Consider the following 19,215-nt stretch of genomic DNA (forward strand, 5'->3'; position numbering starts at 1 on the left):
TCACGTTAGTTATTCCCCTGTTATGAACATCTAATCACTCTGACAGTTTTGTAAAGACCCTGCTACAGTGTAATACAGTCAGCCATTTGAAAGCTACCGTAAATCTCGTCATGCAATACTTCCGGATTTTAAAATAAAGGATTGCGCGGGGTTTTATTTCCAGTATTTCTGATTATGGGACAGAACAAGTCTAATACAATTGTCAACTACTTCAGCTACGTAGTTTTTGAGGAGCTTAACGTGTCAAAAGCCTCTTCTAGAAAACAAAAACAAAACTTTCTCCTAAATTTGATATGGAATAAAACCCATTTCTTCCATAAGTAGTTCAAAACAACTATACTGCTGGACTTGCACAAATACTTCAAATTACTTTTACTGTGTAGTTTTCAGGAGTAAGAGTTTTCGCCTAAGTTTAATCGGGAATAAAAACCATTCCTTCCGTACGTAGTTCATCAACCTAATATTTTTAGACTTACCACTTATCATACTATTTGCATGAATGCTTTTACTGTTATTTTTTCAGACTCTTTTCCTTTCATCATTCAACACACATTGTTCTGTTAAAAGAAATATTGGAAATGACACCCAGCGCCATCTTTTACTTTGGAATCCGGAAGTACTCCTTGGTGGTATTTGCAGTGGCTTTGAAGAGGCAGACGATATTATACTGTATATGAAACTTCATTTTGATTCGATTTTCCTTCCAGGTCATTGCCGGAAATAAGTAACGTGAAAATATTCCAGTAACACCTGTCCAATACATGTAAGATCGTATTTAAAAGTAATTTCCAGCTCCAACTTCCGGAGACGTCTGATCAATCGCGCAATCGAAATAACAGGAGCGGCTGGTTTGACTACGGGAACACAAATGACCACAGTGATCCACTGCATCTTGCCATGGGCTGGACATAAACATACGCAGTGAGTCACAAAATGGTCTCGTAGATTTTTATAAATAGACGCCTAACGATGTGAGGATCAAGTTAAACTCGGTCGTGAATGTAGTCTGTATAGAAGCTTAATCGAAGCTTAATGTGGATCAACATGCACATTGCTTATTGTAATGTATTATGTATCTGTATTAACCTGTAATTTCTACCAAACACAATCCAAACACATGTTTTTTTGCTCCACTCGGCTCAGGCTTAGAAAAGATCAGATTGGGCCATTTTTAAAAACGTTTAACCAATAGAAACAGCGGCTGTCCCGTTTTTTTTTTTCAGTGATCAGATTAAGGAGGTGGATTTAGAAACAGCTGTATGTTATTATACAAACCAGAACGTGTCCTGCGGTGTAATCTGACTGTGAAGCAAGCTTGTTATACAACCCAGCTAACTGCAATAAACTGTGGCTGGACTGTGGTGTTAATTTATACCTCCATCCCCTATGTTGTGGGACAAAACATCAGGAACACCATGTAATACCTGATATCCAAGGTCAGACAGGGTCTTGGCTAATGACATCATAAATAAATGTCTACTTGTGACCAGTTTTATAAGTTTACTGGTTGTGGTCAGTTCAAACAAGAAGAAATATTATTTCAAAGATTAAAGGAATGTCTGAAGAAAATCCAAACAACATGACTTTGTGAAGCAGTAACACTAATTTCTTCTTGTGAACTCCACTGATTTTACACATCAATGTCTGTTTTTAGGTCTGTCTTAAGGAGCACTACTGTGTATGTAAAAAAAAAAAAGCCCTTTGTGGCCCCAGAACGAGCAGCACAAAGTTTGATAAACTGTCTTGTGTGATGTCATTGAGTCGTTGCTGGTTGGGGCTAAAGACTGTTTGAAAATGAAAACAATCCGGGCATGTGCAGACATAGAAGTGAGCCTACCAGGCCTCTGTAGTCTCAACTCTTCTCTGCTTGAGGCTAGCAGCATCAGGCTACATCAGCCGCTACTAGCACAAAACACCTAAATATCTGACCTTGGTGGTCAAGATGCATTGTGGGTAATTTAGACACCAGGTTTTCACAAGTCTCCAATGCCGACAATTGATTTCAAAGTGAATGTTTGAAGCATTGATAAAATTTAATGACTGTTGACGATTGTGTTGCTATAGTGATTGAACTGATGCTCCTGTATCCCATCGGCTGACTCTGAGAGGCACCAGTTATGGGAGCCCAATGGACTTGGTTCCCTAGGGCGCACTGCCAGGACAGTGAATCCCCGCGTCGAGACCATGAGAGGGAGAAGAGATGGGCCAAGCTGTTTGATCAGCTGGACCTCAACAAAGATGGATACATCGACATCTCTGAACTGCGGACAGGGCTGGCAGATCGAGGGCTTTCCAAAAGATCCTTGGAGAGGGTAGGATAGCAAGACACCTGTATGAATCACACCTGTTTGTTTTCTGGGATGCCAGTTGTAAAAACTGAAACACACTAAACACACTGAACACTAAGACTGTGTTAAGCAACACACACAAGGAGATGATGACAGATTTGACCAACCAAGGAGGTGGAAGTGGCATGTTTGCAATTATATGTTGCTAGACCGCCGACAGGGCCATTGTTCAAACTTATCCTATGGTTTAAACCTGTTGTACATACTGTCTGTCATTGTGTGTGTGTGTCAGAGAGAGGACGGGTGTTTACAAGGATTTCCTTATCTGTTAATTAAGTGGAAGACCCAATGATCGCTCATCTCATCTCATCTCCACATCAAACATAAAGTGAGATCTTCCCCATTTTTCCTTATGTAAAACCTCTGATCTGCCGTCTCGTTGTTTGTGCAACAGCAGCAGCGTAACTTTATTGTGAATACACACAGTCTCTCTCTCTCCTCTCAGTCTGTCTGTGCCTGTTTGTTATGGCAAGAAGTGTGTGGTCCACCAAAAAGACGTCACTGGTGTGTGTGTGTGTGTGTGTGTGTGTGTGTGTGTGTGTGTGTGTGTGTGTGTGTTTGTGTGTGTGTGAAAATGTGTTACTTGTGGGAACATGATCATGTATACACAGATTCACCTGCCTTTAGGGGACAAAATACAAGTCCCCACTTGGTACATCTTTAAATTTTAGACTTTAAGGTTCAGGTTATGGTAAGAGGTTGGCTGTGTGTGTTTGTGCTTGTGTGTGCGTGTGTGTGTGTGTCTGTGTGTGTTTGGATATGTTAAACACAGCATGTGGTCTATTTTGGTACAAGGAGCAGGACTTTGTAAGATGAGAATGGTAACCTTTCTCTCAGTCCTACACTTGATCTCTTTACATGTATAGATCATTGTCCAAACTGTCAAACTTTCTTCTGTAACATTTCTTATTTGTCAGTATTTTAATTCTCATTGAAACAATCTGCATTTATTATTTGTTTTCTGACAAGAGTTCAGTAATAGGACTGGATTATAGATGAAAGTTGGCTTTATAAAAGATGATAAATGAAATTTGGGTTTTGATTTGGTTATCCACACCTTGCGTTAAAACAGACACTCTATCTTCAATATGCATTTAAAATACTATTAAATGTTTACACTGTAATAAATTAACACCTTATAAACACATTTGCATAAACAACTGCTACAAATGCAGAGATGGCGACTGGCTGGTCAACAAGAGATGTAATGATTTTATATCTTACAAAGTCCTTTAATTACAGCATGAAAACCATTTGATCTTTTAATAATGAAGGAGACTTTGTATTTTTGTAACATGAGATTAACACAAACTGTACAGTATTTTCCTCTGTTTTATGTAGGTCAATCCCCAAATACACAACATGCTGTAGCATTATTCGACCAATAGATGGCAAGGTAGAAGTTTATTTAAAGACTGCAAACCTTGAGTGTAATCTTGATTTTGTGGTATGTGGCAGCTCTCTGGGTCACCTCTGTTGTATTTGCACTGATAGACTTTGCAAATGTATGTTGTTGAACATTATTAATCATATACCGCATTTACAATAATCCAATAGCATGATATGATTTCTGATGTTATTTGTGTTTCTGACTTAAATTCATAAAGCATTTGTGTTTACAACCCATCGTGTAATTAACTTTATTTTATTTTTTTCTGTCCCTGACTAAATAGCCAGTGAATGGGCAGACATTTATTTTCCATTGACTTGGCTGTCTCTGCTTTCAGATTGTGGAGACCGGGGACACCAACAAGGATGGAGTCCTGGACTTTGACGAGTTCACACAATACCTTCGCACCCATGAAAAACAGCTCAAACACATGTTTAGCAGGCTGGACAGGAACAATGATGGTCTGTAAAAGTCCATGGACACACTTGAAATAATAATTGTACTATTACGTCAATATGATCATATTGAGGTAATTAAAAACCTCTCCATATTGTCATTTCTCACTGTGTGATCGGTGGATATTTGCAGGACAGATAGATGCAGCGGAGATCCAGCACTGTCTACGCTCCATCGGTGTGGAAATCAGCCTCAAGGATGCCACCAGGATTTTGCTAAGGTGAGATGGTCACATATCTGAGCTTTGCATCCTGATTCGAATCATCAAAGTTTTGCTCTTTCTGAACACAAAAGACGTGGGGGTTTCATCTGGCTGGCGTAGGCCTAGAGAAGTCGGGATGATAGCAGAACACGATGGTTGCTGGATGATTCATTCCACCTGATATTCTTCCAGTTTATCCCTTCTCAGATAAGAAGAATCCTTTTACGAAATTACCTAGCCAATGTGTCTGCTGAACTATCTGCTTCCTCTTATTTAGTACTGTTGCTTTGTTGCATGTACATTTTCATAAAAAAAGATCACAACTTTCCTGGGGTGCCTGGTCGTTGAATTTCATCTTCAGAGCTCAATTGTCGCCCTTTTAGTCAAAGTCGGTGCTGCTCTTCCTACTTTTGTGTCTTGAAGATAACTTCTTGCACTTTCAGTTCCTCTGTTAAGTTAGATTGTGGTAAACAAAGAAGTTTCTTTTCATACATTGTTGTACTGCTAAGGCACTGAAGGCCTCCTCCCAATGTCTAAACATTGTCTGTCTGAATCTTTGTGTCTACTTTCTGCTATGAATTCTCGACTTTACATCATTTTCAATATTTTTCTTTTATATTTATTTCTCACCCAGTATTGACAAGGATGGTAACATGACTATTGACTGGAATGAGTGGCGAGACCACTTCCTGTTTAACCCTCTCACTAACATGGAGGATGTGGCACGCTACTGGAAACGTTCAATGGTGAGGTTACGCACACCTTAAACAAGAAAACCGTTGTGTATATTTTTTGTGTGCTGAACTTTGTCTGTCTTCCTCTCTCCCCTTTTTTATCCTCATTTTTTTTGTTGCACTTATTCCAACCACCATTGCTTCAGTAGATGCTGGATATAGGTGAACAGCTGACAGTCCCAGATGAATTTTCAGAAGAGGAGAAGAAGTCTGGGTATGTGTGGCGGCAGCTGATGGCTGGAGCCATGGCTGGATCTGTATCTCGGACTGGAACCGCCCCCTTGGACCGTCTCAAAGTCTTCAGACAGGTCAGTCAGGGACAGTTATGATGTCTTTATGTTATGATCAGCCTGAACCACATGATCATTCATTTGTTACTGCTTACGTGTCAAGTGTTTCTGCTTCAGTCAGCCGTTACTGCCTTACACAAAGTCGTTACCCTCTCGGCAGGTTCACGGTTCCTCTGATTTTAAAGGGAACGTGCTGAGCAGTTTTCAATCCATGATGAAAGAAGGAGGACTGTGGTCATTGTGGAGAGGCAATGGAATCAATGTTCTTAAAATTGCCCCAGAGACTGCAATCAAGTTCACTGCTTACGAACAGGTGAAGCAGACAGCAGCTTGTTAGCTTCTCTTCTCTCAGCATAAACACTGGAAGCTGTAATTTCCCGGAGATTCTGCTGGTTGTGTTGCAACCTCACAGTTGGCAAAAGACTCGTGGTAGTCACTGCTCCCAGCCAAGAAATAGTCCAGCTCATAAAACGCCAATATATATATTTTTTCACTTTGTTTTTTGTATGGATTCAAATAATGAGTTATAACATGTTAATTGGTGAGCTTCAGAGATGCTGGTAGGTGGATTTTTTATTTTAGACAGAGCTAGGATAACTGTTTCCCTGTTTCCAGTCTTAATGCTAAACTAAGGCTGTAGTCTTATCTATTCATCAAAAGACATGAGAGTGGTGTCAAACTTCCTTTCTAACTCTCGGCTAGAAAACAAATAAATGTATTTCCCAAAATGTTCAACTCTTTAAGCCACACTCCATCTTTTTTTCAGTCAGGTCTATGTAATAACTTATCATTTGTCTATGATTGTATGTTTTGCTAATTCTTTCTGTTGCTCTCTAACTCTCCCTAGATCAAGAGTGTGATGCGCGGCAGTAATGAAACAAGAAATCTGAGGGTGCATGAGAGGTTTGTCGCCGGCAGTCTAGCTGGAGGTATAGCTCAGACAGCCATCTACCCAATGGAGGTAATATCAGGGGAATAGACGTATAAAATATTCATATAGGATGAAGAAAACACACTTCCTGGTTTGGATGACCAGTGAAATTATTGATTTCTTTGCTCTTTCTGTGTCCAGGTGCTGAAGACTCGTCTCACACTGAGAAAAACAGGCCAATACTCAGGAATAGCAGACTGTGCCAAACAGATCCTACAGAGGGAAGGAGTCACAGCCTTCTACAAGGGTTATGTACCCAACATGCTGGCTATTGTCCCTTACGCTGGCATCGACCTGGCCGTCTACGAGGTCAGAGAGACATGACAGCACACGGCTCTCATAGCACTTATCTCCTTAGTGTTTACCTTCTTCTCGCTCTCTTTATTCCCCAGACTCTGAAGTTTTCCTGGCTGAACAGGAACAGAGGTTTAGCCGACCCAGGGGTCATGGTGCTGGTCGGCTGCGGTGCTGTCTCCAGCACCTGTGGACAGCTGGCAAGTTACCCGCTGGCACTGATCCGCACCCGAATGCAGGCACTGGGTAAGGGTCATACTAAAATAAATAAAGGTGGGTGACAAATTAAAATAAATTGTAGAGACTGTAGAGCCACCGCAGGTCTCCAGAACAGCTAAAGTGCTCTGAGCTCTACTGGGGGGATGAACAACATTCCTCTGTAAGATTTTCCTGTTTCCTGTAAACCAATGGCTGCCTTTCATTCTTATAATATATATGTTTGACAAAATCTTAACCCAGGATCCACTTGTTATTTTTTTTTTCTCCTCACTAACTCCATCTCGTCAGAAGACCACAAGATGTTTAGGAGATACGTGGTTTAATGCTGAGAAAAAATTAGTAAGTGGACCTTGAGTTGAGGTTTTTTTTGTCAAACTACTGTTTCCAATGTTACTCTGAATGCATGATATGCTTTGGGAAATGGTTAGCTGTAAAATAATTCTTAACCTGTTCTCTCCTCTATAATACAGCAAACACCAGATTGTTTACAGCATTGTAAGTAATGAGCTAAAAAAGACAAAACCACGAGGATAGTCCATGAACTCAGTCATACAAACTGACAAGAACAGAAACTGTCCGGAGTGAAGTGAACGTGACTTTTTTTTAGTTAACACTGGATACCTACAGTGTGGCAGAGGTGAGCTTACGTCAAGTGAGAGAGCTGAATGCTCTAGTGAAGCCCTTTTCTCTCTCCTCAGCTCTAGAGAAGGGAGCCCCTAAACCCTCTATGTTGGCGTTGCTTCACAACATCGTAACCAAGGAGGGTGTGGCCGGACTTTATAGAGGAATTTCCCCCAACCTGCTGAAAGTGATTCCTGCTGTCAGCGTGTCCTACGTCGTCTACGAATACACAAGGATAGCCCTGGGAGTGGACATTGAGGGTAGGAGGGCTGGGAAAGGGAAAGGGTAATGAAATGATAGATGATTTGGGGGTGGCTTTTATCTACAAGCACGTTCAGATCTGTTGGCAGTGCATGAGGAAATGGGCCTTGATGGTGGATGAATACATGGTCGCAAGTCTTGACTTTTCAGGTTGAATATGGTAGGATGGAAAATAAACCATGGAAGGAAAAGAGATCAACTTTTACATGTAATCTGCTGTTAAAGTCTCACATTCGGATGACTACTCCTGAACTGGCATCTGCTGTGAAGAGTTTCAAGTACAATATATTGCACTGCAGTGCATGCCAGCAGTTGCGTTAAAGCTAACCAATTAACCTCCTGCTACTGCACTGACTTGGACGGATGGAAACTTGCATGAACTTGCCTGAGAACAAACAGGTAAAAGGTGCTACCAAACCTGGAAACCATGTCACATTCCTACAGCATTATTCTTTCTCCTAGGTGATACATAAAGACGATAAACGACTGATATGAGGATTGATCCAATGTCCTGTTCTCTAAGTGGATCCTGAAGTTGCTGCAGACCAGTGAAGTTACAGAGTCAGGACTTTGATTGACATGTCTTAAACAAATGTTACAAATACTAAAGTACAGCAACACCTACCAAACAACAGCAGGTAATTACTGAACTTAACTCTTGAATGATCACATGGACATGGACATCTCTTTCCTGGAAGTATTACTACTGAGTAAAGAAATATACTTAATATTTTATGATAAGGAAACTGCCAAAGCCATATCAAGACGCACAGAGGATTCATTATAACCTTTCATGCAAAATGCTTGTGTTATTTAAGTCTTCCTATGCAGAGAGGTGTGTTTGTTTTGTAATGTTTGAAAAACACTACAGGGTCCAGTGCCACATAGAATTTTCATAAACTGTATGTGCACAATGTGCAGTTTCAATATTATAGTAAAGAGATAGCAGTCTCAGTCTGTATCATGAAACAATAAGAAATGCCATTTAATGCCAGTTATTCTTTTTGATGTGTCAGTATTTATTATGGAATGTGCAAATAGATGCATGCATGGTGCTACTTCTGTTAAATAAATGCCACTTAGTTTCCACTTTATGTCACAGGTGTCAAAATTAAATGAAACCACTGAAACAATACTTACCAGGTTGTCTTCATGAAAGTACTAATGGACGGCCACTTTGTTCTACTCTTTTGCTTTTAGTTGCAGTGCAACAGTAGTTAATAAAAGCATACTGTTAGCTACTGTCACATTGCTAATAAACACTGTAGGGTTTGTCCATTCTGTAAAGGTTCACCAAGAAGCTCTTGCTGTGCACTAAGTACATGTAACTGTAATGAACGGCAATAGTGACAGCTCATATGCAGTTTGACCTAATTCTTCCCAACAAATATGATTAAGATTTTTTGGTAGTGTTTCATTATGGATCTTTCTAGAAGTTTCCTGGACAGAACTATATAGTTATTATTATTTGTAGGGCAAATATAGGCAGTGTTCAACTAGTACATTTCCGATTAGTTTATTATCTCTAGCACAATCAAAGAGCTAACATACAAATGATAAAGTCTACATTAAACACAAATAACACACAGGCGTCACCATTTCAAAGGGAGTTCAATTACTTGGTGTCACGCAATACCCAAATAAATCTACTCTCAAACATGCACTAAAATTGACAAAAAAAAAAAAAAAAACTGAGTCCGTCCTCGAACTTCCGAGTCCAAATGCATGAGTCCGAGTCCTGGACTGGTATAAAGTTGAATAATTAATTTATATAAAATTGGGTTGAAATGGCGCTCTCATTTTCATTTACATTCTAATTAGCACAAAATGACATGTAATTTCACATAGTCATTTCCACAAAATGAAAAACTTTCTTGCAAATGAACAGAATTATACAGACAACAAACAAACCAACAAAGCATTACTGTGTGGTTCTCATTGGTTATCCAGAATGAATAAAGGAGGAATGGAGTTCATCTGATATGATAACGAAAGTAAAATCATTTAACTGAGATAGGTCACAGGTAACAAGAAAGAGAAAGAGAGAGTCTATGTTTGTACAACTTTCAGGACACTATGAATAGGCCTAATGTACATCTAAGAATGTGTTTGTTTCATTTGGCTTTTCTTCATTGATGCAGTAATAATGAATAGAGTGATGCGTCAAATAAATAAATAAATGTTGGCTGGCTGTTAGGACACATGACTTCTAAATTAATCATGTTGACCTTACACCATACTTCAAAAATTGAATGGGTTCTTCCCTGGCCCATGCCCATCCCTCCGCTAAATTTAGTCTACGGGTGAAACATAATCTCCTTTGCGGAGGTTAATATGATATACTGTAAGCCCTATTACTAAAAATAAATTGTAGTGACTCTCATCATGAACGAAACCCTTATCTGCCATCTTTAATTTTCCTCTTTAACTGTTAAAAACATTGCATTATAGTTTCTCAATCATAAATGGATCAATGCAATTTTGAGATTAAGTATAAATAGATAAAAAATAGACTTGTCCGACAGTGTCCTGTCTACACTCCAGCCCAGGGGGTGGGGATGTTTTCGTAGTACAACGTTGGCTGTCAACCCGCAACAATGTACGGAAGAAGAAGAGGAAGAAAACCCGGGTGGAAGCAGCACTGATTGGTTGTTTTAAGCAGGGAAGTTTGCCGGCGTGGTTCACATTGGTGTCCCCCGCTACGTTCCTTTTTTGCCTTCCCGCTTCTGCGCAGCTCGACCCGGCCAAAGCCATCCAGCCTGCCCCCTGTGTGTCTTGCCCCTTGTGAGCAGCATGTCTGAATACGGCGGTCTGCCGACTAATGGAGTCGGCGCTGGGATGAAAAATGATGCTTTTGCTGATGCTGTACAACGAGCCAGACAGGTAACTCAAGTGCTGTGCTATAAAAATAACACGACCGGGGAGCTAGTTAGCTACAGGGACACAGCAGCTAGCTTAATTACCCGTGACGTTAGCTCTAGTTAACTAGCTAGCGAGCTAGTTAGCTAATAGCAATGCTATTTATTTGTCCATAACGCTTGTACGGTTGAGGGATCAATTGAGCAGGTTTGTGTGCTGTACTGAGCAGCGGCAGCAAAGTAGGTCACTCTTTTATGTAAATATAATAATTATTGCCACCAGGATCCTTAAATTAAATGGACTAGCTACTTAAGCTAAGTTAGCTAGGTTTGTTGAGCATGGTTAACGGTAACCAGAACATAAAGTTTCGCCTTCCCCTATTTAGGAAACCCAGCTTTAATACTATTTAACAATTAACGGCAATGTCATTACATTATGACTGCCTTGAAGCAAGCTTAACTAACTGTATTGATATATTTTGCTGATAACTAGCTTCAAATGAACAAAATGTTGCTGAAGGTACCTAGTGAGTTAAAGTTAAGTTCCCGGAGGCTATTTCTTTTATGGTCGATGGCCAGAGTGTGAAGCTTCATTACCGGTCTTAGTAGTCATCAAGGTTAGGGTTAATGATTGTTTTCTCGGACTCTTTCCTTAATTAATTAGTCTATATAATGTTTAAAACGGCTAGTACAACTGTTTTGTCTCAGGAGCAGCCCCAAACACAAAGATAATCTATTCATAGTGCTATAACAACGAAAAGGCCGCTAAGTTCAACATGTGAGAAGCTGTTACTAGAGAATGCTTGGTATTTTTTCTTGATTTAAAAAAAAAAAACATAGACAGTGAATTAATATTCAAGATCGTTGCAAATTAATTGTTTGTTGATTGACTAAACAAACTGATGGCACTGTTAGTTATGGATGAATACCATTATAGTTCCCCGGTCTTACTAAATAGACGTTAAAGCAGTATAGCTCTACTAATAACTTAATATTACACTTCTATATAGCTGGAGCACTTGTAAGACAGATTTTTTTTAAATTAGGGGTCAGAATTGATGTAGAAGAGACATTTAATGACTTTTAATGGGTCAAGCTCCTGAAGTAACGGATCCTACACTTATAATGCTTAGTGCTACCTGCTTAGTAATTAGTCCTACAATCTTCAGTTAAATCCTCCTTGCCTAATATATACCCATATCTTTCAAACACCACACCTCCAGTTTTTGTATTTGAACATGGGGGGTTATATTTATATTTTTATTATTATTTTTATATGTGGAATGGAGCACTGCAACATAACAATTTCTGAGTTAAGTATTTCTGATTCTGATTGTCCCTAAATCCAGATAACCCTAATGACATCATCAGTTAGTAATGGGTCAGTACTCCTCATGATTAAACTGATGTGTCAGTGGAGTGCCAGTGCAGTTCCAATGATCTGTCTCCATATGCAATCACAATTTTAGAAGTTAGTAGGGTTTAAAAGGTCACTTACTGCTCATGGTGAAATGCTCTACCAAAATTTCCGCCCCTGAAAGTTCCTCATTGTTATTTTAGGGTGTATTGCAGAAACTTCATCTAGTGTTCACTTCTTTTTAGATTGCAGCTAAAATTGGCGGAGACGGTGTTCCCACAGCAAGTAACAACGGAGGAGCTGAGAATTATCCATTCACAGCACAGAAACGATCCTTGGAAGAAGCAGGTTATAAATCAGCACAAACAGCCATTTTTTTCTCCATCTGATTATCTACATTGTAAAACTCAATTTTTTTGTTTATCTTCAGATGAACCTGATGCCAAGAAGGTAGCATCACAGAGTGAAAGAGATTCTGCATTGTGTACGTTGAATACCCACCTTGATCCTATTACAAACACACACTCAGCTCAGTTTCCAACCTCTCAACGGTTTTCCTTCTCTTACAGCTATTGGAGCTCAGCTGGCTGCCCTGTCCCAACAAAGGTAGAGGGTTATTTTTATCACTTAACACTTTCTGATCTAATGATTAGAACAGAGACAAGATCCATTGTATAATACAATTATTTTACCTGTCTGCAGTGTCAGGCCATCCACAATGACAGAAGAGTACAGGGTGCCTGATGGCATGGTTGGCCTCAGTGAGTACATGCACATACATTTCCTAAACCATTCAAATAATGCCTGTCACTGTGTTCAAACTAAAATCTGTACGTCTTTGCTGTTTTCCCTAAAGTCATCGGCCGAGGAGGTGAACAGATTAACAAAATACAACAGGATTCTGGCTGCAAGGTCCAGATTGCTCATGGTGAGCTTTGTGCTACCCACATATTTACTAAATCAACAACGTATTATGGGTTTTCCAGCTGCTCTTGGATTGACACACATTTTCTTATTAATTCACAGACAGTGCTGGTCTTCCAGAGAGAAGTGTGTCTCTGACAGGGTCACCAGATGCCATACAGTAAGTTGGTTTTCATATTTTATAACAATGGCATTTTCATTTTCCAATGCAACTACTCCACTCAACTCTCAAAGTTTTGTTTTGTTCATGGACATTTATGCGATCAAGTAGCAGCTCTGGTCACAGGTGGGGAAATAACACTATTAAATTTCCCCAGATATTGATTGCTTGTCTAATCAAATTACACATGTTAAATTAAACAATCTATCACTAAAGTTTAATTTCGGTTTAGGACATTAGATAGTATAACATTTTAGAACCATTTGCTTTTTACTTGTGCAATGTTAAAGACTAGCACTATTAGAACTTTTCTTCCAGAGTTTAGCCTTAAAAGCAGCACTTCCTTTCAGGCTGTATACAAGAGATCCTTTGCCAATATTGCCTAATTTAAACCCCAACTATGGTCCTTATTCTAAACTTAGCTATATTTGGGGCATAAATGGCTATGTGATTGGTAGAAGTCATGTGTGGTTAACAGCCTTAGAAGCTCACCTGACGTGCACAGCCAAACATAAAAATAAAAGGATTTTGTTTAACTTCTAAGAATAATTATTAACATTTCTTGGAGTTTGTTAATGAGTACAGAAAGCTACACCCTCAGCTTTAGGGAAGGTCTATTTCCCTGCATTTGAGTGTGACTTTAAAGTGCACGAACATCAAAAAGGCAGCCATGAGTTTTTTGAGTGTTAACAAATAGGAAACATTTTCATTTTCCAGTAACTAGACTAGTCCCTGAATTCCTGTTGTTTTTTTTTTGTTTTTTGTTTTTTTTGTTGTGTTTTTTTTTTGTTTTTTTTCAGGTAGCAGACAAGCTTATTGGCAAAAAAAAGAAGCCATCTACTGAAATTTTTGGCCATCAGCCATCAATAAGAATGTTTTCCAGCCATATTAAATAAATAAAATCCATCTTTTGCCAGATAACTGTACAATGTATGAGAAAACGATCATAGCAATTCAGGCTAACCAAGATATCTTGGAATTTATTTTTCACATTTGTCTGAAGTCCTGCCGATTCTAAAACTACAGTTGCCCAGGACTGTGGCATACTGTAGGTACAGTTGGAGCTGCCTGCACTGCTTGTAATAAGTCAGATTAGTGTGACCCACTAACTAAATTGCTCATATGCTGCAGTAGACTTGTGTTCTTTAATCGTATCATCACCCTTTTTTCAACTTACTTTGCCTCCAGGAGAGCCAAAGCACTTATAGATGACATAGTGTCCAGGGGTCATGAATCATCCAATGGGCAGGCAGGTTCCATGCAGGAGATGATCATCCCTGCAGGCAAAGCCGGCCTCATTATAGGCAAAGGAGGAGAGACCATCAAACAGCTACAGGTGAGAATTACAGGTCATCTTATCTCAACTGTACAAATATTAGAAAGAAAATGATGGAGGAAAGGTATTTGCTGATTTCTATTATCGCTTAAATGGAAAGCCCAGTGAACGGAATTACATGCTTAAAGACAGATTAGGTCAACATGCCATGTCTCTGTAATCAATGTAAAGTATCTCTCCTAAAAATTCCTAGGAGCGAGCTGGAGTTAAAATGATTCTTATTCAAGATGGATCTCAGCCACCTAACATAGATAAACCCCTACGCATCATTGGAGACCCCTACAAAGTGCAGGTACTCTTTGAGCACTGTGGAGAAAGTTCTGGTAAAGAGGAAAATGCTGAATACTTGTTTTTGTTCTATCTTACCCATCTCATCATGTCTTCCTTGATGTTGCTTTTGTAGCAAGCAAAGGAGATGGTCAATGAGATTCTACGGGAAAGGGATCACGCTGGCTTTGGAGACAGGAACGAATACGGATCAAGGATGGGAGGAGGTGGTGGTGGCGGCGGCGGTGGCGGCGGCATTGACGTAAGTAATGTCTGCGTTTAAATATGAAGTTACAGCTGAATATACAGTATCATGTATGCTTGCCATAATTTTAATTAATGGGTTAGACGCAGAAGCTTGAAGTCACATTTGTTTTTTTAATTCTACAGATAGCTGTGCCCCGCCACTCTGTGGGAGTTGTGATTGGCCGTAACGGGGAGATGATTAAGAAGATCCAGAGCGATGCCGGTGTAAAAATACAGTTTAAACCAGGTGAGCTCTCCAAATATGCTTGGATTATTAAATTACATCATATTTCATTACATGTCGTTAATATAATAAAATGCCATGCACTTTTAAATACCAGTAACACTGCTTTAGCTTTGGTAAAACAAAGAAACTATGTTTAACGGTAAATCTTTGAAAAAAAGATCAAACCTACTAAGGATGTTGGATGCTTTTGTCCAAAATTATAGGGTTAGGTTCATTTCCACCTTTTTTGGTCATCAGGAAAAAGTAATTGATAGTTTTATTTTCTTGTATTTAACTTATTGTGTTGTGCTGCTGTGACTAGGCATGAAGAAATCTGGTTCCATATCCTTGAGATTAAAGTGAAATTATTCAAAAATGAATAATTTGTACTGTTTAGTTGGAAAGTCTTCTATCCACGAAGTTCATCCTTTTTGCGTTTTCCTTCAGCTCCTGTGTAAGCCCTCATCTTTAAACATGTCTATGCCTGTCCTTCCTTACAGATGATGGTACGGGTCCTGATAAAATAGCCCATATTATGGGTCCACCTGACCAGTGTCAGCATGCTGCTTCAGTCATCACTGACCTGCTACAGAGCATCCGTGCCAGAGAGGAGGGTGGACAGGGGGTAAGTAAAAAGAGCACAGTCAGACATTTGACTCCTTTTTTAAAGTGTTGATCTTGATGTCTGTGTCGATGGCAGAGCTCAGAAACCAGTAGACCTTACATGTGGCCTGGTTCTTTCACAGGGCCCCCCAGGTCCTGGTGCAGGGATGCCGCCTGGTGGGCGAGGGCGTGGTAGAGGCCAGGGGAACTGGGGTCCTCCAGGAGGAGAGATGACCTTCTCCATTCCTGCTCACAAATGCGGGCTTGTCATTGGCAGAGGAGGAGAGAATGTCAAGTCCATCAACCAACAGACTGGTGCATTTGTGGAAATATCTCGTCAGCCACCACCCAACGGTGACCCAAACTTCAAACTGTTCATCATCCGAGGGTCCCCGCAACAGATTGATCATGCAAAACAGCTCATAGAAGAGAAGATTGAGGTGTGTTCAAGTAACTCACAAAGCAAGTAATGATACATGGTTTAAACAGCTTCGAAGTGATTGACTTAACTGATTTTTAAATTGGTCCCTTCCTGTTTTTTCTTTCCAGGGTCCACTGTGTCCAGTGGGTGGTGGTCCTGGTCCAGGAGGCCCAGGTGGTCCGATGGGTCCCTATAATCCCAACCCATATAATGCAGGGCCTCCTGGTGGTGCTCCCCAGTAAGTACAACACACAATTTCCCCAGTAAGTACAACACACAATTTTCCAGTACTCAAACTGTCCTGTCCCTCTCTGCAGTGGAGCCGCACCTGGTGGTCCCCAGTACTGTCCTCAGGGTTGGGGAAATACCTACCAGCAGTGGCAAGCCCCAGGTCCACATGACCCAAGTGAGTGACCCTTAAGCTTCTACGTTTTATATTGTTGTAAGTTACTTTGGTTTGAGCTATATTGATTCATTTCATTATTTATTTTTTCCCCTCCCCTTATTAGGTAAAGCGGCCGCAGACCCTAATGCAGCATGGGCCGCGTATTACGCACAATACTATGGCCAACAGCCAGGGGGTGCGATGCCAGCCCAGACTCCAGGAGCTCCTGCAGCAGCAGCACCTGGGGACCAGAGCCAAGCAGCACAGACCTCTGGAGGCCAGCCAGACTACACAAAGGCTTGGGAGGAGTACTATAAGAAGATGGGCATGAGTAAGTGGGATATACTGAAACAGTTTTTTCAGAATGTGTTTGGGTAACTTGTGAACTTTGAATTACAAAATTTTGTCTGTTAGAGTGAACTGAGCATCAACATTTTGATATCCCCCACTTCAAAGACTTGTTAAGCAGTGAAATAAATGCATAGATTTTTCATATTGCCTCCTTAAAGTGATACACCCAATTTTAGACCAACAGTTAACTATTATTGAATTATTTAACAAATAAGAATTTATGTTAAAATCAAGAATAAACTGAAGAGGCTTTTAAATATGTTTAAAGTTATAAAATCCATTTAATTTGGAGATCCACAGAAATAATTTTCCTCAAAATCAAAGTATCAGACAAACTGTTGTATGAATTACATGAAGTGTATCACACAATCATAAGTATTATGAGTACAACTGTCAGTACTATTAATCATTCATCCAGACAACAGTAATATTCTGCAAAATAAAACAATTGCATGAGTGTGCAAGTAACAGATGTGTTTGTGTGGTGTTTTTCCAGCCCAGCCAGCTGGAGGGGCAGCAGCTGCTCCAGGCGCAGCAGCTGCAGCCGCAGCAGCAGCAGGAGGAGCTGCTGCTGGAGGCCAGCAGGACTACAGTGCAGCCTGGGCTGAGTACTACAGACAGCAGGCTGCCTATTATGGACAGGCAGGGCAGGCTCCTGGACAGGCAGCTGGTCAACAGCAGGGACAACAGGTACCACATGCATAACCAGTGTTGAAAATAAACTTTGTAGCTGCCAAGCTCTGGTAAGCAAAACAAAAAAACAAAAACAAATACCTGCCAAATGTATTCACTGGCTAAAGGTTTCCCGACTGTTTTCTGCACCTTTTGTGTATAGAATGAGATAATATGACAGTCAGTATAAGAAGCAGATGTTAGTTTTAATAAAACGTACTTATTCAGTGTCTTTATCTTCATTTAATCGTGTCCTGGATGGATGGATGGGTGCAACATGAGGATTCTAGTAAAATGACTGTAGGTTAGATAACCATCATGGCAGAGAAAAAACATTGGTACTACATGATCCAGCCATTTGTTTTGGTATGATGTGTTTGGCTCATTTCTATTAAAAGGATCAGATCATGCTAAAACCAAATGCATTTGGAACTTTGCAAGTGTTAGTTTTAGTTTTTATAGTGAGAGAATTGTCAAATTTTTTTTAAAATAACATTATGTCTATTATGTCTCTTTTCAGGCCCAGTAGACAAGTGGCTTGGTGTGTTGGATGGTTTCGATGGTTCTCTGGACTTGTTTGTTTTTTCTGTCAAGAGATTTCCTTTTTGGCTTTAATAAGACAAGACCATGGTTTACTCATCCACCCAGACATTTTCTATTCCAAACCTCCTTGTTTGTTTTTTAAAGTCAAAATTGAAGAAAGGAAAAAGGGAATTTGCCCATGCATTGAACAAAGCACTAAACTACTTCAGTTACTATTCAGTTTGCCCCTTCACCTCACACACACCTTGTAATACATCTGATAGTTTTTTAAAAATGTGAAATAATAAGCATTTTGCTTGTAAGCTAGCACAACAGCATCTCAACACAGACTCACATTTAAGTGGTTTTCCCCTTCAATTTCCTGAGGGTAAAAACTGTCAAGCAGTATTTTGAATATATTCAAAAATTATGTTTGTAAGAAAGACAATTGCAAAATTTTGTCCTTTTTTTTTTTTTTTTTTTTTTTTCTTGGTACTTTTTTTTTTTAAAACTTAATTTTTAAAAAACATTCCCAGTGTTTAAGTTGCAGGTATATTTCTCCCTGCTACCATTATTTCTTATTTTGATTTTATTCAATGTAATTATTTTCCTCCAGGGGGTTGTGTGTGTCTGTATACAGTGTATGCTACTGAACAGAAAACGTGTGGCTGTAATAAGGCACTAACTGCCCTACAGGTTGTGTAGGTTGGTTGTGTGTGCATGTATGCGTTTGTGTGTTTGACTGTCCTCTGTTTAATTTCTACAGCTTCATTGTTGAAAGATTTTGTTTTGGTCCAATAGGTTCTGTTATTGTATTTTGATTTTTTTTTTTCTTTCTTTTTTTTTTTCTGTTATTTTTTTACAACTTGTTTTTAAATAATTAAAATAAAAACATTCAAATTACCAGTGTCTTCATCACCAGCATTGTGTTTGGGAGTTTGTTTTAGACGAAATGCTTAAGTCATATCAGATTAAATGTCTTGTCAAAATTTCACGTTTTATTGTTGCCGGACGTGGCACTGTTGTATCAGACACAGTTGGGTCCTTTTGTAGTAGCCTCTTGCAGGATGTCACCTCTGCCGTGGCCTACCTTTGTTTTGGTCTTGATGGATGTGTCCACCGGCGAGTGAGGGCAGTCTCG

The 19,215-nt window shown here is 39.7% G+C and overlaps 2 protein-coding genes across 6 annotated transcripts; both read left to right on the forward strand.

The window, feature by feature from the left end:
- The first annotated feature begins 649 nt into the window (after positions 1-649).
- Positions 650-8,881, forward strand: LOC111666731 (mitochondrial adenyl nucleotide antiporter SLC25A23-like). 5 transcript variants are annotated; one of them, XM_023422178.2, is made up of 12 exons: positions 650-921; positions 2,065-2,312; positions 4,076-4,199; positions 4,327-4,414; positions 5,031-5,142; positions 5,280-5,438; positions 5,581-5,733; positions 6,268-6,381; positions 6,493-6,660; positions 6,744-6,891; positions 7,563-7,745; positions 8,209-8,881. In XM_023422178.2, the coding sequence occupies exons 2-12, from the start codon at positions 2,118-2,120 to the stop codon at positions 8,217-8,219; spliced, it is 1,455 nt and encodes a 484-aa protein (XP_023277946.1). In that variant the 5' UTR covers positions 650-921; positions 2,065-2,117; the 3' UTR covers positions 8,220-8,881. The 5 variants fall into 5 exon arrangements, with proteins under 5 accessions (XP_023277946.1, XP_023277944.1, XP_023277945.1 ...); XM_023422176.2 differs by having other exon boundaries at positions 7,563-8,881; XM_023422177.2 differs by having other exon boundaries at positions 2,109-2,312; positions 7,563-8,881.
- A 1,533-nt stretch (positions 8,882-10,414) lies between these two features.
- khsrp (KH-type splicing regulatory protein) lies at positions 10,415-18,995 on the forward strand. The gene is made up of 18 exons (XM_023421981.2): positions 10,415-10,629; positions 12,207-12,309; positions 12,392-12,445; positions 12,531-12,567; positions 12,664-12,722; positions 12,818-12,889; positions 12,988-13,045; positions 14,234-14,381; positions 14,575-14,673; positions 14,785-14,910; positions 15,039-15,141; positions 15,621-15,745; positions 15,867-16,163; positions 16,273-16,382; positions 16,462-16,550; positions 16,654-16,860; positions 17,377-17,570; positions 18,073-18,995. Exons 1-18 carry the CDS (start codon positions 10,540-10,542, stop codon positions 18,079-18,081), a joined length of 1,980 nt encoding a protein of 659 aa, XP_023277749.1. The 5' UTR covers positions 10,415-10,539; the 3' UTR covers positions 18,082-18,995.
- The last annotated feature ends 220 nt before the right edge of the window (positions 18,996-19,215 follow it).

This window comes from Seriola lalandi, unplaced genomic scaffold, assembly GCF_002814215.2.
Source record: "Seriola lalandi dorsalis isolate HSWRI2012SDOR001 ecotype SW California unplaced genomic scaffold, Sedor1 jcf7180002054678, whole genome shotgun sequence".
Taxonomy (NCBI): domain Eukaryota; kingdom Metazoa; phylum Chordata; class Actinopteri; order Carangiformes; family Carangidae; genus Seriola; species Seriola lalandi.

What these genes read in the sequence shown, in the direction of transcription:
- LOC111666731 (XM_023422176.2), top strand. Translation starts at nt 2,118, where the DNA reads ATGGGAGCCCAATGGACTTGGTTCCCTAGGGCGCACTGCCAGGACAGT. An exon ending in CCAAAAGATCCTTGGAGAGG is followed by an intron (nt 2,313 to 4,075) that starts GTAGGATAGCAA and finishes CTCTGCTTTCAG; the next exon opens with ATTGTGGAGACCGGGGACAC. An exon ending in GTCTCAAAGTCTTCAGACAG is followed by an intron (nt 5,439 to 5,580) that starts GTCAGTCAGGGA and finishes CCCTCTCGGCAG; the next exon opens with GTTCACGGTTCCTCTGATTT.
- khsrp (XM_023421981.2), top strand. Translation starts at nt 10,540, where the DNA reads ATGTCTGAATACGGCGGTCTGCCGACTAATGGAGTCGGCGCTGGGATG. An exon ending in GAGACCCCTACAAAGTGCAG is followed by an intron (nt 14,674 to 14,784) that starts GTACTCTTTGAG and finishes TTGCTTTTGTAG; the next exon opens with CAAGCAAAGGAGATGGTCAA. An exon ending in CCCAGGTCCACATGACCCAA is followed by an intron (nt 16,551 to 16,653) that starts GTGAGTGACCCT and finishes TCCCCTTATTAG; the next exon opens with GTAAAGCGGCCGCAGACCCT.